This window comes from Strongylocentrotus purpuratus, unplaced genomic scaffold (assembly GCF_000002235.5).
Source record: "Strongylocentrotus purpuratus isolate Spur 01 unplaced genomic scaffold, Spur_5.0 spur5_contig_866, whole genome shotgun sequence".
In the NCBI taxonomy this organism is placed as follows: Eukaryota; Metazoa; Echinodermata; class Echinoidea; order Camarodonta; family Strongylocentrotidae; genus Strongylocentrotus; species Strongylocentrotus purpuratus.
In genome coordinates, this window is record NW_022145575.1 from 2316699 (window position 1) to 2332172 (window position 15474).

Consider the following 15474-nt stretch of genomic DNA (forward strand, 5'->3'; position numbering starts at 1 on the left):
AGGAGAATATAATATAAAACTAATAGAGAAAATGGAAAAAGGACAAGGAGAAGAAAAGAGAGAGAGAGAGAGATTAAAAGAGAGACTTATGTGTGAGAAGGAAACTAAGAAAGAGAGAGAAAGAGAGAGTGAGAGAGAGAGAGAGAGGGTGTATGTGTGTGTCTGTGTCTGCATGTGTTTGTGTGGAGGTGGAAGAGAAGGATAGGGGGAGTGTGTGAGAGAGAGAGGGAGAGAGAGAGAGAGAGAGAGAGGGAGAGAGAGAAAGAGTATGGCAGCTATATATAGAGAGGAGAATTATGTGAGAGAATGAAAGATGGGGAAACAGAGACCCAGTGAGCGACATAGACATATAAACAGAAAGAGATATAGACAGAGTTAAAGACTTTGGGGATTAAAGACAGGTTAAAAGATTGGAGAAAAATTAGAGCTGTACCCCTGTACCTGCATGTCCCAGGATTGTATCAGCTACAGAGCGTGAACAATGGCCTCAAGAAATTCAGCAACAAAGAATATTGCTGCACTTTCGCGCGAAATCCCGTTTTTGCTAACACAAATAAATCCATCTGCACGCCGCCGCAACCATGCAACCTTTAAAGGTCAGAAAGTTCACACCCAATATGCAAATGAGATTGATCTTCATGCCTCATTGACATTTTATCGATTATTGGGGTCAAAGGTCGTCTGAGGGTTATGCGCGCGCGCTGAGGTTCATTGGACTTTTCCACTAGCCAGACGGGTGTGTCGTGAAAATTTAGGTCAAGGTCAGTAACCTTATTCACAATTGTCTTGCAGTTTCCTTCAATATTTTGCCTAGTCGATGGTGGAAACTGTTTTTTCAGTGAAACTTTTGATTTTTTCTTGTAAGAATCTAGGTACAAAGCTAATGCTTGCTTTATATTCTCAAAATTGTTATGACAAAAATCAACTACCTCTCATTGAGACTCACGTACTTCCTCTGGAGAATGCATTCGGCAAGAAGTCCGCGAGGAAACCCCGCGAACTGACCGATTATCGATTATCAAGTCCATGAATTGTGTGACGTCATGATGAACTGTTTTCACCGAAAAATAGCACGAAGGTAAGCACATTCAGCCACAAAATTTGTCCTTTGAATAACATGATTTTGCAAAGATATTGAGTTATATGATGAAATGTGTGTTAAATGACCTAACTGCAACTGAATGGTTAATTTCTGTCAAGTATTAGTCGTGAAATCGTACGATGTTTACTCGCTATGTGAGAGTATTTTTCGCGACTTCACATGTATTTTGTGCGGTGTGCTGTCTGATGTGACTTCGGCCAGGTAAAAAATGCGTTGTGTTGTGCTCGTGTGTGCAGCTTCAGTGCTAGTTTAGCAGGGCCCTCCTTCGACCAAGCAGACAGATACATGGCCGACAAATGTTGCATGGTGAAAAATTTAGCCTGTTGAGTATTAGGTAGGCCTATACAAAATATAAAAGTGAACATGCAGGTTGATGTCAACAAAATAGATTATTTGTCTGGCATTAGTAGACTATGTCAAATATTTATTTTTGTTATGATTCACAATCAGTGAATCACATTCACACTTCAGCAGTAGGGGCGCTGGTCCGAGAATAAGGATCGTCTTCATAAACGAGGATCGTCTTCGTAAACACAGATCGATGCGTCCTCAAAAATAAGGACCCTCTGCATTTTCGCAGACGTTTCATATTTTTGATCGGCGCATTGGCGATGCAAAAAACGGATTCTGCAATGATTTTCTTGAATCATTTTGCATTGACTTTGTACAGAGATCTTCACATTATGAGCAATAAATCCTTGGGAAGACGGACAACCCATAAAAGTAGACGGTGAACTAGGGTTATTTTCCCCTGGGGAATCCATTTTTGGCATCGCCAGCAGGCCGTTCTGTAACATGAAACCCCCAGAGCGCCGATGAAAAAAAACGTCCTCGAAAATGCAGACAACCCTTATTTTTGAGGGCGCATTTTGTCTGCGTTTATGAGGATATCCTTGTTTATGAGGACGATCCTCATTCTTAGACCAGCGCCCCTACTGTTCAGAAGTTCAGAGCTACCAAGTACCATTGTGTCACGCATCATGCGTGACGTAGGGTCTGAAAATGCTCTCCCGCACGACTCGTGCGGGCAATTTCGAAAAACGCTTAACTTACGTTATACCCGTGCTCGCGTGCCGAGTCATGAATATGTCGCGCATAGCAGATCTTTGAATTTTGGCGTCTCTGATATTGCCTTATTGGTTGGTTGGTCCTCCAAATTACTCGTCTGAGTTTTACGAATGCAGAATCTGCACCATTTTCCTTCAAAATTCTAGGCCTAGACTCTAGGACTGTTTATTTTCTGTGCATCAAAAACATAAATGTCCTATCGCACATGCTTTGTCTTTGATGGCCAGTAGATATACGGTGAGACACACACATGATCGCTCCATTGTGATGTCAGTTTCTGAATTAAAAGAGTAGATTTTGGCCAGTTTCCATGTGGGGAGCTCCATTCATTGATATCATTTTACGAAATCATCATTGGTGATACTAGGTACAAGTTCGCTGACATCCCATTGAAATGCATGTTAGATATAATACACACATTTGGAATGAAATTGAATGTTGATTAACTTTTATTTAAGACGGTTTTGTGAAACGATGCCCATGCCAATTATCCTGGCTCAAGCCTCTGGAGAGTCTGGGTTTTCCTCAGCGCTTGGTGGCAAAGTCTCTATTTTAAAGACTTTACTTAGACCTCTAGCACAATGAAAATGAGTCAGATCTGATATTAATTGTCATGGCAACATTTTATTTTTCAGGGTTTTTCTCAGTTTTTTGGGGGGTTGAGATTTTTTCTTCTTTTTTTTTGTTACAAAAAATGTACTTCAATGGTATTGATATAAAGTGAAAATAAATATGGAACAAATAGTTCAAAAATTGGGTTTCCCTTTCGAGCCAAAATTAAAAAAACCCTGTCCTATACTGTCCATGGTATTTGAATCTATTAACAGACTTAAAATCAAAATGGACGTAGTCGCATAGAGTTTACCTGTTAACAATTTTACAGACATGTGTATCCAAATTTTCTGTTCGGCTTTTCAAATTGAAGTAGATATGCCATGTTTGTTTTGTTTTAATGAATGGCACCTTTGCTCAGCGAAGGTTCTACACTTCGCTCTGTGTTATTAAGATACAGAAGTGTGAACCATATTAAAATTTATGTCATAAAATACCTGCTCTTGTATACCACCTCGCAACTTAATGAAGCCTCAATGTTAATGGTATTAGCAGGTAACTTACTTTCAAAATGGATGTTCTCTAATTTTGATGAACCCATTTTCGACGGGAACTAAGTGGTTCCGGGTTTTAGCCTATGGAAATGGGACAATTCAGGAGTCGATGTGTTAATATAATATTTCCTTTTATTTCCTTATGCCAGTGAAGCAAAGCTGTTCCCTAAAAGACTGCCGATCATACTGTCATCGTAGGAGATCTGTTTTGTGCGGTAACTAGCGAGGACGAAGGTCCCATCATGCAGGAGTTCAGGCATTTTGATCCACAGAAGCTGGAGCTGCTGGAAGCCCGCATCAAAGGCAACCGTTCTCAGCAGCAACCCATCATGATAGCTGATGATTCCAATCATAGCACCAGCACTTGTAGCCGCGGCTCACCCAGTGATGATTTAGAGGTACGTACGTGTAGGCACTCGTCAAATAACCTAACCCTGCTCCTAAACCAATATAGGCATGGTGAAACTCAGACCCATTGATTAGGAGAAATTGACCAACCTGGTTTGAGTATGGCAAGAACTGCTTTGTAGGGCAAGTACAAAATAAAAGAACATATGCTATGGTATGTCCAACTGAGACATAGGGTGCGTTTATTCACCAAATTTTTGCCTAGAATCAGGTTTCTCAAACGTCTTTCAGGCAAATTTTGAAGGTGATAAACGCAAAGCCTTTTTTAAACGTCTTTAGGTATGGGCATTTCTAAAGACGCAAAAAGGTGTGTTTTGAATATGACATACAGCCAGAATCACGATTCTGAGACATGATAAACGCAAAGCTGTTTTGAACCCCACGTACAAATCGGACCTTTCCCGGCTAATTTCCGGTCAGCGAAATAGTGCGCACTATGTGCTATGCCCTAGTTGACCTCCGAACAACTCTCTGCTTCCCGGGTCAAACGGTGCAAAGCAGCTGCGCAGAGACGAGGCCTTTATTTTGAATCGTAAAGAGACGATAAACACGACATCCCAAAAATCACATTCATATAGTGGGGTTCGATATGTACATATCTAGTGGCAAGACCCGATAAACGCACCCAAAGTTAGCCAAACTCTACATACAGGTACATGTGAAACGTATAATATAGCTATCCTCTACTGCTCTTCTACTGCCAACAACAATCAACAAATGCAGTCCTCCTGTCCGCAAGTAGAGAGCAGCAAACGACCAGATTTAATTTGTCCTTCCTCAAATGAAAAAAGTCTTAGATGTAATGCTCTAAATGTAAAATCTTCTGTGATGGTTTAGTTGATCTTAGGGTAATCCACAATGGGTTTATAGATGTAGCAGTGGAAGGTATGAATCTTCCTCTTTAGAGGAATGGAATTTTGTTTATGGAGCACCCTGGACCTACGGTAGGAAGTCCATACGTTTAGTGTTCCAGGCCTCCAGCGACATTTGCTTTACGCTCTACTTCATCAAAAATAGGTTTAGGAGCTGAGGTTGCAATTCAATATAAGATTAAGCTTAGAGTTCTAAGATGTCATATGGGGTTCATTGTTTGAAGTCAAAGAAAATGTGATTGCTCGGAATTCCTTGTCTGAATAAGGAATTTGTTGGCAAATCATTCATTGATATTAGTATGACATTGTATGATATCTGTGATTCATACAAAGTTTGTTTCGGAGTCGGTAGAATAGCCCGAAATGAGAAAATGATCAGTTCACAAAATCAATGAAAATAATGGTTTCTATGGCCCAGAGGCCTATTAATACTTGACTATGTGCAGTGATGTGTAAAAGAGTGTAGTACAAGTCAGGTGCCTAGGGAAAAAATTAATATTTATTTTTCGGGGGCTACTTTTCAAGCTTGCCTGCATAAAAATTACATTCTAAATTTGTTTTTCATTGAACTCTATGCAAATTTATGGGGGCTCTTTTCTAATTTTCGGGGGCTCTTTTGGCCATTTCGGGGGCAAATTCGCCCTGAGCCCCCGTGAATTTTTTTCACTGCAGGTGCCGCGGCAACTAGCATATTTTAAATCAACTCCTACAAAATAGTTGTAGGGAAATATCTCGATCTGTAACTTAGGAATTTCATATGACTTGTCTTAAGATTGAAGTATTATCATCTGCAGATTGTCATTTATTACAACGATTCTGATTTCATTTTTACAGGTCATGCAGGCAGAAACCCCAGAAAAGGAGAGAAAGAAGAGGAAAAGAAAAGGACAAGGACAAGATATTGATCCATCAGGTAATATTGCAATTCTACAATTACAATGATTTATAGAGATGCATGAATATTGTTTGTACAACAGCTCTGACTCATCGTACAAGTGTATTTCACAATACATTAATATACTGGAGAAAATTCCAGTGCATGTAAAGAGAAAACAAGGACATTTAATAAGTGCACGTGAGTATAATGAGGCCACACGCTAAAACGTTCTGTGAATTCTGCTATTTATACATGAATGTGAGCTCTACTTATGATTTCACTTTCACTGTGTTAAATAAAAGTATATTGCACGTGTGAATTCCTTGCAGGACACTTGTATAAGGATCTAATTATCTAAGGGCATACCCTGGTATTGTAAAAGTGAATAATATCCTGAATTAAAATCTTTTGGTGATGTCTTGGTAGACTGATGATGATCATTTACTCCGGTTCTAATTAGGGAATGAAAGTAACATATTCAAACTTCAAATGTATCTGTTTTGAGTTCTTTGTGTAATACTTCAGTAACATCTATGTTCTAATGTGAAGTGCAAAGTTAGAAATAATTTGTACAATACACTAATTTGTGTTTGTTGTTGTTGTTAGCGTAGTTAATGTACCGATAACTACTGGATAAAGATTATATTATATCTATTTTATTTCATTTTCTCCTAATTTCAGGTCCAAAGAAGATTAGTGAATATTTCAAGGTAAGTAATCCAGTGTCAACCCAATGTTCATCAAACAGCTTGCTACCTGGTTAATTAATTTTTGCCATTCGCTTTCCATAGGCAACTAGTTTTTGTCTCGCCTGCGTAGCAAAAAAGGGAGACATAGGCGCCGCTTTTCCGGTGACAGCGGCGGCGTCAACATCAAAAACTTAACCTAAGGTTAAGTTTTTGAATTTTTAGTATAATTTTGAAAGTATAAGTTCTCATTCAATGAAACTTGGACCAAAGGGATATTAAGTATTCCCAATCATGTGAGCAGAATTTCAGGTCACAAAATCAAGGTCAAAGGTCATTTCAGGTCAACAGACTTAGACTATGTTGTGGCATCATCATCGAAAACTTAACCTCAGATTAAGTTTTTGAATTTTCAATATAATTTTGAAAGTATAAGTTCTTATTCAATGAAACTTACACTACAGGGTTATCAAGTATCCCCAATCATGTGAGTAGAATTTCAGGTCACTAAATTAAGGTCAAAGGTCATTTCAGGTCAACAAACTTAGACTCTTTTGTGGCATCAACATCAAGATTTTGAAATTTTAGCATAATTTCAAAAGTGTTTGTTCAAATTTTATGAAACTGGTACACAAGGGTTATCAAGTATCACAAATCTTAAGACGCAAATCCCAGGTCACAGAGTCAAGGTCAATTATTAATCTTGGTACAAATTATAGTTAATAATCCTTCCGATGGCTCTTGGTCAATATTCACTTAAAAATGCTGATTATATTTAGAGGATTTCATTGGGGGGGGGGGGGGTAGGGCCTATGAATAATGTCCTATGAATAAGGGCCTATGAATAATGTCCTATGAATAAGGGCCTATGAATAATGTCCCAACCTCCATTTTTCATCATACTGAATTGCGTAATGCAGGCGAGAGCGTTTCCCTTGTTTTTTCTTTTTCTCTGTATCTCATTATTAGATAAACAACTGTTTTTCCATGTTGTCATAGTATTAATAATTGATCTGACAGGTCATACTACAGTAATCACTGTCAATCGATGTACTTTGAATTTCCAGGCAGCAACATCATTAAGTCCAGGAAGAACCAGTCTTGGAATAGGTATCTTACCCAAGTCACCTCCACCCAGCGCATATCCTAGTGTAAGTTATCTTATCTCTGTCTCCAAGGAATTTTACCAGCTTTAATAAAAACAATCATAATAGCTACATTCATATTGGGCATGTATCTATTTTAAAAGATACCTAAGGAGCCTAAAAACTAGTATTATCACCCTGGCTTTAACACACCTGCCCCTACATGTATTCCTACGTGATACCGATTTACTACACAGGTGGTTAGAGGGTGGCAGATGTAGATTAATATCTTGCCAGAGGACATTTGTGCTGTAGCGGGACTCAAACTGACGATCCTTGTGATCCACAATCCTGTGACGTATCCACAAGAACATGACACCTCTATTTCCTCTACTAGCAATATTATTTATATTTGTTTCACTGGAAGAAAGTTTAAGTGACAGTTAAACAAATTAAGTGTAAATATAAAGTTAAACTGCATTGTGAAACTTGTGAATGTGGACCACTGGAGATATTTTCCTAAGTTCTTTATAAAAATGGTTATCAATAACGAGTTATAATAACTGCTAAGCTACTGAAATTGTGGCATTGATTGGCTGAGAGAAAATTGCCATAGAAATTTAACATTTGTTATTGATAACCGTTTTTATGAAACGAGACCCCGGTTTTTGAGCAGCCAAATAGACAGTGTCGAACATTTGTGACTTGTTATAATTTTCATGTTGATAGTGAGTCAATGACTTGCATGTATCTGTATTCATACAATGACAATCGAAGGTCATCATGAGTCATTATGAGTCATCATTTGGCTATAAATTATGGACAAGTTCTCAGATATATTCATATTACATGGCGTTGTTTTATGTTATTTATACATGTACATTTAGTCATGTCGGTGTATTGTTAATAACACCTTAGAAAATTTACTCCGAGTATAGTAGAGATTTTGAAATTAGGCCATTAACATTCAAATAAATGTCATGTTCAAATATTTCAGGAATGACATATTACATGAATGTGCTGTAACTGCCTGCTTAATCAAAACTTTAAGTATCATATTTCCAAGTTGCAGATACGGTGTATAAAATTTAGGATGCACATGCGGATGTCATTTATGAGTCGAGGAATGTACAAGCGTGCAGTAATAAATGTGATTGTTTTATTTACTTTTATTATGTGTATCTACAGCAAATTATTACTAGTGACATTTTCTTATCAAGAAAAAAGTCTCTGTTAATTTACTATCTATTTTGTTACTGAACTTTGCTTCATGTTGATCATCATTTTTCTTATGTTCGGCAAAACAAATAGCTTCGGGTCACATATCTTCTTATTGCAATAAACATGAATAAATGCATTATTTCATGAAGTGAAGCAAGTATGTGTCTGAAGCTAAATTGCGTGTTTATGAGCATGATTGTTATTTTCATCCGATACAGGAGGGGTCCGACGAGATGGTGAACATGTTGTCTGGGATAAAACCACAGTAGAACGACAAAATGCTTACTTGACCAGTATGTGGATGTCCAAATCTGTCAACAAGCTATCCGAGATCCACTGTGCCGTAATAGTTGTCAGGTACACAATTTTAATTTGCAGTATAGAAATTGTAGGTGCCGTTAGGAGCTGGGGAGGAAAGGGTGTTTTGCAAAACCCATACAAAATGTTATTAAAAAATGGGGGGGGGGGGGGCAGGAGGCAAGATTTTCGGACAATCATTTGGTTCGACAACCCCCTCCCCCATTTTACCAGTCAACATCTGCGAACAACGCACTGTATGCAACGGAAAGTGTTTTACTTTTACTCATGCATTATAAATGAAAGATGATTTACATAATGTTTTGTATCAGTATCACATTGATTCTCATTCAAATTGCCCATATTTTTCTTAAACACTTTGTTGCCACCTGAAAAATGGCATTTAAAAAGATTTGTATGATGAACAATAGAACTGAAACAGATGTCACAAGTGAAAATTGTATTAAACTCCATAGAGTTATAGCTTTCAGGCCTGTCAATGGTTGAATATTTTAAATCATATCAGTATTTCCTTAAATGTCATTGCATATTCTTTACATGAAATGCATTAGTTTTTGACTTTCACAAAAAAGGCGCATCCATGTTAAAATATTCCTAACAGTTTCAGTTTGATGGGCAACAGTGTTTTTGCCAAATATGTCATATCATGCAATTTTGTTTCAAAGATACATTCCAGAGCTTTTATAGTTGTTAAGGTTACCATATTGAAATGCTCTGAAGTTGTCTAAATTCTTTTGCATTTTGTTTTGGGTTAATTTATATTTAAAGGCCCAGTCGAAAGTGAAAAATGAAATAGATGAATTATATATTAAAGGAAAGCTTACAAGCCATACATAACGATCAAACCAATTATATGCTACTTTAGTGCCTGTCAGACGAGTAACAGCTCTCTGAAAACTCGAAATCTAAAACTTTTAAAATCGGGAGTTGTTGACCTAAAAATTAGCTATCGAATTGATGACATCATCGTATGTGGAGTACGCATATTCACAATGACTTTGTAGTAATTAAGCAAGGCTCCTCGCCTCAGCTATTATAGGCAAGCCGATTCAATTCAATTTCAAGTTAATTTATTTCCACAGATTCATAAAAAGACAATATAAATTACCATCGAACCTGCAGGGGGTGATAAAAAAACCACAGAGGTTTATCGGGGAACATCCCTCGCTTAAATTATATATGAAAATACAAAAAAAAAAAAGAAGGAAATTAAACAATAAACACATACAATATATACACACACACACATATATATATATATATATATATATATATATATATATATATATTACAAGTAAATCTATGTGTGGGGGTGATTAGTAGTGGGGTGGTGGTACCAATACAAACAATATATAGAGGGAATAAACGATATGTAAAGAAAAATAGTGAGAAAAATAGAAAGAAACACCATACAAACTAAGTCTTCTCCTGATACTATATAATTTTTGTCTTCATATTAAGAACAAGTTTATTAGCCGTGAACCACCTGCAAACTTTACTTAGTTCTTGGTTTAAAACCTCATTTAAATATTGCACAGTTTTCCCCGATAATAACTTATTGGTGTCATCAGCAAATAAAACAAAATTTAGCTGGTCTGACACAAAGTGTATATCATTTATAAACAACAAAAACAATAAAGGACCAAAAACACTGCCTTGGGGTACTCATGTTGAAAGGACCTGTCATTGAGAACAAACACTATTACAGTTAACAAACTGTTTCCTATTCAAAAGGTAATTGTTGAACCATTTGAGAGGAGTGACCCGTATGCCATAAAACGATAGCTTTTGTAACAGTGTAGAATGGTTAATACAGTCAAATACTTTAGATAAATCAAGGAATATACCAACAGGAATTCGCTTATTTTCAATGCCTGAGTTACAAAGGAAAATGATACGTGAGATGTTGATTAGGCAGTTGAAGTTCGTGGGTCACATTACACGTAAAGAAGGCCTAGAGAATCTTGCTTTGACAGGGGGAATTGTGGGAAGAAGGAGTAGGGGAAGAAGGAGGATACTTTGGATGGACAGTCTGCAGAAATTGTTGGAAGAGAGAGGGGTAAAAGAACTGGAAGTGGTACTAATACAGAAGGCTAGGAGCCGAGGGTTGTGGAACAGCATGATCGCCAAAATCAAACGTTATGGCACTTAGAGAGAGAGAGAGAGAGTTACAAGATTTAAAAATTCTGTTAGAGCCATGGATGTTGAGTGTTTTTCAAGAAATCCAAATTGTTTAGTTTATAAAATATCATTCCTATCCAAGTAGTTAATAAGACGTTTGTAGACCAATTTTTCTAAAAAAAGTGAAAATATTGGCAAATAGAAATAGGTCTCTATAATTGTCTATTTTTTCTTTACAGAAATTCTTATGAAGGGTATTACTTGTGCTAAATTTGATTGATATGGAAGTTGTCCTGAAATAAAAGACTCAATAAAAATATGACAAAGGTGCTTGGCATAAACATGTACAGTTTTCTTTACAATCTCTGGTTAAATATCATTATTTCCGGCACTTTTATTTGCTTTAAAACTACAAACAATGTCAATTTTTTTTCCTTCCCTCAATAGCAGGTTTTAAGAAAAATGAATTAGAATAATTACCTTGTAAAAAAAAGTTATATAGTTATATAGCCTAGTGAGGCTCCATTAGAAACAACATAGTCATTCTCTGTAATTCTTATATTGTCATAAATGTTGTCACCTTCATTTAAAATATAATCGGAATTTACACCTTGGGGTTTCCTCATTATTTCATTAATATACCTCCAAGTATTTTGCATATTGCCTCTCACGGACTGAAACTTAATCAAATAATATTCTTTTTTCTATTCTTATTCAGCTTATTTCGAAAAGTTTTAAAATTACGTTCTCTCTCCAGTAATGGTTTGGAAAGATATGTGTTATACAATCTATTCTTCTTTTTGCACCGTTTGTTAATTTCGTAAGTAATCCATGGTTTAACTCCTTTCCTTAATGTAATCTTTTAAAGTGGAAAACAGGAATCATATATGTTTTTAAAAGCATCCATGAATATATTTTACTTCATATCAACATCAGATGTATTATACATATTTTGACAATTCAAGGTACTGAACTTTTTATTGAATAATTGAAATCCAAGGTTGGTTATTTTGCGTTTATAAAATACTCTTTCGGAATTCACTGGTTTATTCCAAGAGACAGAGAGAGGGAGAGAGAGAGAGGGTGGCAAATATAGGTAAATGGTCTGTTATATCAGTCAGTAGAATACCAAATTTTAAACTTTATGTACTGTATTTGAAAAAATGTTATCAATAAGTGTTGCACTGTCCTTAGTAATTATAGTTGGATTATAAATAATTGGGAAAAAATGATGAGATGCCATTAGTTCGGCAAATTTACATAAAGGCACACATCTATTTGGAGTTTGGATAACACTGTATAGATATCATTGATGAATATCCAAACCTATTGATCAGGCGGGCTATACATAGCTCCGATTAGAATATATTTGTCACTCTATCTTGGAATTTCAATAAAGATCATTTCCTATTGTTCGTTTACCACAGTAAGATTAGGATGAAAATATTTTAAATTATTGTGTATCAGAATTCCAACACCTCCTCCACGACCTTCAACTCTGCCACAGTTTTCATAATGATAATTTGGAGGAATAAATAATAAAACATGTTCTTCTTGATTTATCCAAGTTTCAGTTAAACCTATCACATCAAATGTGACTGACAGAGAAGCTATATAATCAAATATATTTTCATAATTCTTCCTTAGGCTACGACAATGAAATTCATCAATGATAATGAAGTCTTAGAGTCAACTTCATTCATAAACTCAATGAATTGATTTTGTAGAAGGTCCGGTGTACTATCCTCTTTGCACAATTCAGATAAAGGCATTAGAAAAAGTACCACCTACATACTGTACATGTAGATTAAAGCTATATAAATAATGGTTAAAAAGATTTACCAACCACAACAAAAGGTTATGGCACACAAAATTGATACATGTACCACCACAACAACAATAGCTCGATCGGGTGCATATTTGATGTCGTCGCTGTTACTGCGGCAAATTTGACCCCTGTTGACCTGTAATTTGGAGAGGTGCGGAAGATAAGGTTTTAATTCGCTTTTGTGCAATAATGAAAGAGAAATATTTTTATTCCTTTATATTTGTCTTCTACGATCATTCAGCTTTCCGTTGATATAAACTTGCGTTTTCATCAGATAGGGTCTTTAAATGCAATGAGGATCTTATTGAAACGCAGTTGCGATTCACGAAAGCAATTTTGTTTGTTTACCTAATTAACAAATCTGCATTGTTTGTATGGCCTTGAGTTAATTTTTTTCAATCATAATAGATCATGAATAAGCTTATAAGGTGGTTATCTCCTTCATGATGACGAGTTGAATCTCATCTTGTTAATAGAATACATTTCACATTTTTGTTTGATTACCTTAATATGTTTATTTTTTCTATAGTGGCGCAAACCTTCTTGTTAAGCCTTCTGATTTAGCTAAACTTGCCAAGACTATCAAAGAAATGACAGGTTTGTATTTTAACATTTCGGTTCACATATTTTGTTTTATAGAACTACGGAGCATGCTACTCCACAGTGACTCAACAGAATATACACCATAAGTAAAAAAAAAAAATAGATAAAAGACCTAAAAAAAGTACCCCTTTTTTCTTGATATCTATACCTTATCGTTATTTTATACCCTTGTCACCATTCCCCCACCCCAATATTTTGGAGTAAAAATTTTCTACTTATTTTAGGGGGCTCAGTCCTCATCATTATGCCAGTAAATATTGCAATTATGTGCCACGCTTGTTTTTAGCTCTTAGTACCTCACGCATTTGGGTGCATCTGTGAAGTTAGGCTAGCTGCAGTGACGTCACAGTATTTCAACGGTGAAATGAAGTTTGATTTATATATTAATGTTTACAAAAAATCTTTGTCATCTTTGCATGTATGTTTTCTAGGTTTCACATTGACTATGTCTCTGTAAAACGTGTTCTCTTCTATTCTTAAAGTTTTGAAATAATCTTGTCATTTATTTTTGTGCAGGAGTACCTCCCGTTTTTATCTTAACGCATAAGAAGTCGGAATCTGATTCGGTAAGCTATTTCAAAGCTGGCCTTCAGAAGCTCGAAGTCAAATACGTCAAAGAGATGGAGAACTACACAAAGAAGGATCACTTCTATGACCGGGAAAAACATTTGGAGTTGTTTGAAATACTCAACCTGTGTACCTTAGTGGCTGATAGAGCGTTACAGCATGCCGCAAGCCATGAATCAGCATGCATCCTTTTGTAAGAAGAAATGGCTATTTATAGCCGATAGTTGAAGGAAAGGCTTAGGAAGCTTATTAAGAAGCCACGTTTACATTGTGTCATCACGTTCTAGCTTAATAAACCAGTTCGTACATACATGTAGCGCATAGTACATATATGACCCCCAAATATTCACATATCTTCTTAAAGGGATCGTTTAACAATGTTAAATATGAGATACACGGCCCTACGTGTTATCAGTGTCTGTGATATGGTGTAATATTGAAGCCCTACAAAAATTGCGCTTCAAAATTATCAAGAAGTGCCTCAAAAAAGTAAAAAATCTTTGAGTGACCGGTTTACCATACTCGTTTTCCCCAATAGACTGTAGTGTTATGAAAACCGTCAGGCGAACGGTTTTCAAAATTTGTAATTCCAATCATAAATATCTTGATAATCAGACAGGCGATCGGCTTGTAAAAGTCATGGGGTTCCTGACTGACCTAAAAGTTTATAATTATCATTGCATCATGAGCTATATCCTGAATTTTGTTTCAGAATCTGAGACAAAGTTACCGGATCCCTTTAAGATGGACAATTAAGTCACACTTTGTGTATTTTAGAAAAGTTCAGCTCGTATGAGTTATTGTCGACCAAAAGGGTACAACGTTGAAATTACACCTTAGTACACGTTAAACGCATGCTTCGGTCAATTCATAATGCCGCACAGGGGCGTACGCAAGGGGGGGGGGTTTGGAGGTTCAAACCCCCCCCCTTTGGTATTTTTATGTATGTAAACCCCCCCCCCCCCCCCCCCCCCCTTTGTTTTTGTTTTGTTTTGTTTTGTTTTTTATTATTAAAAAAAAAAAAAAAAAAAAAAAAAAAAAATATACCCACTGCTAACCTAAATAAGGTGACCTTACCCCCCCCTCCCAACGAAGAAAAATGTCAAATTTTGAAATTCGAGACCAAAAAAAAAAAAAAAGTGTCAGCTTCCCCCCCCCCCCCCCCCCCCCCCCCCCCCCCCCCCCAAGTCATCTAGCGCTACTTCTTTCTAAGATGTTTTAAAACACAATACTTATTAAAAGGAATTATACATCTGTATGTATGAGTACAAAACATATATTGAATGAATACGGTGTAGTGAGTGTACTATACAGTGCGTATAAAGAGTGTACCCAACTTTGGTAGTTTTTAATTAAAACTATATAACTTATGGTACCTTGAATCATAATTTATGGTAAAGACGAACTGATATCCTGTCTAATAATTGTACTGCCATGGACGACTGAACAGAGGGCTTTAAAAAAAAATATTGTCAAAACCCTGTTTTAACAAGTTTGGGCTGGAGCAATGAATGTAGTTCAAAGGCCATTGTGTGTGTGTGTGTGTGTGTGTGTGTGTTGTCTTATTCCAAGAACAATTGCTCTTTTATTTACATTGACTATTAGGCAGGTG

At 36.3% G+C, this 15474-nt stretch overlaps 1 protein-coding gene across 2 annotated transcripts; it reads left to right on the forward strand.

The window, feature by feature from the left end:
* Nucleotides 1-844: 844 nt before the first annotated feature.
* On the forward strand, nt 845-7330 carry LOC105437488. Of its 2 annotated transcripts, none has more exons than XM_011664139.2 (5): nt 845-1078; nt 3426-3674; nt 5391-5469; nt 6115-6143; nt 7187-7330. In XM_011664139.2, the coding sequence occupies exons 2-5, from the start codon at nt 3519-3521 to the stop codon at nt 7313-7315; spliced, it is 393 nt and encodes a 130-aa protein (XP_011662441.1). In that variant the 5' UTR covers nt 845-1078; nt 3426-3518; the 3' UTR covers nt 7316-7330. The 2 variants fall into 2 exon arrangements, with proteins under 2 accessions (XP_011662441.1, XP_011662442.1); XM_011664140.2 differs by lacking the exon at nt 845-1078 and adding an exon at nt 1326-1436.
* The last annotated feature ends 8144 nt before the right edge of the window (nt 7331-15474 follow it).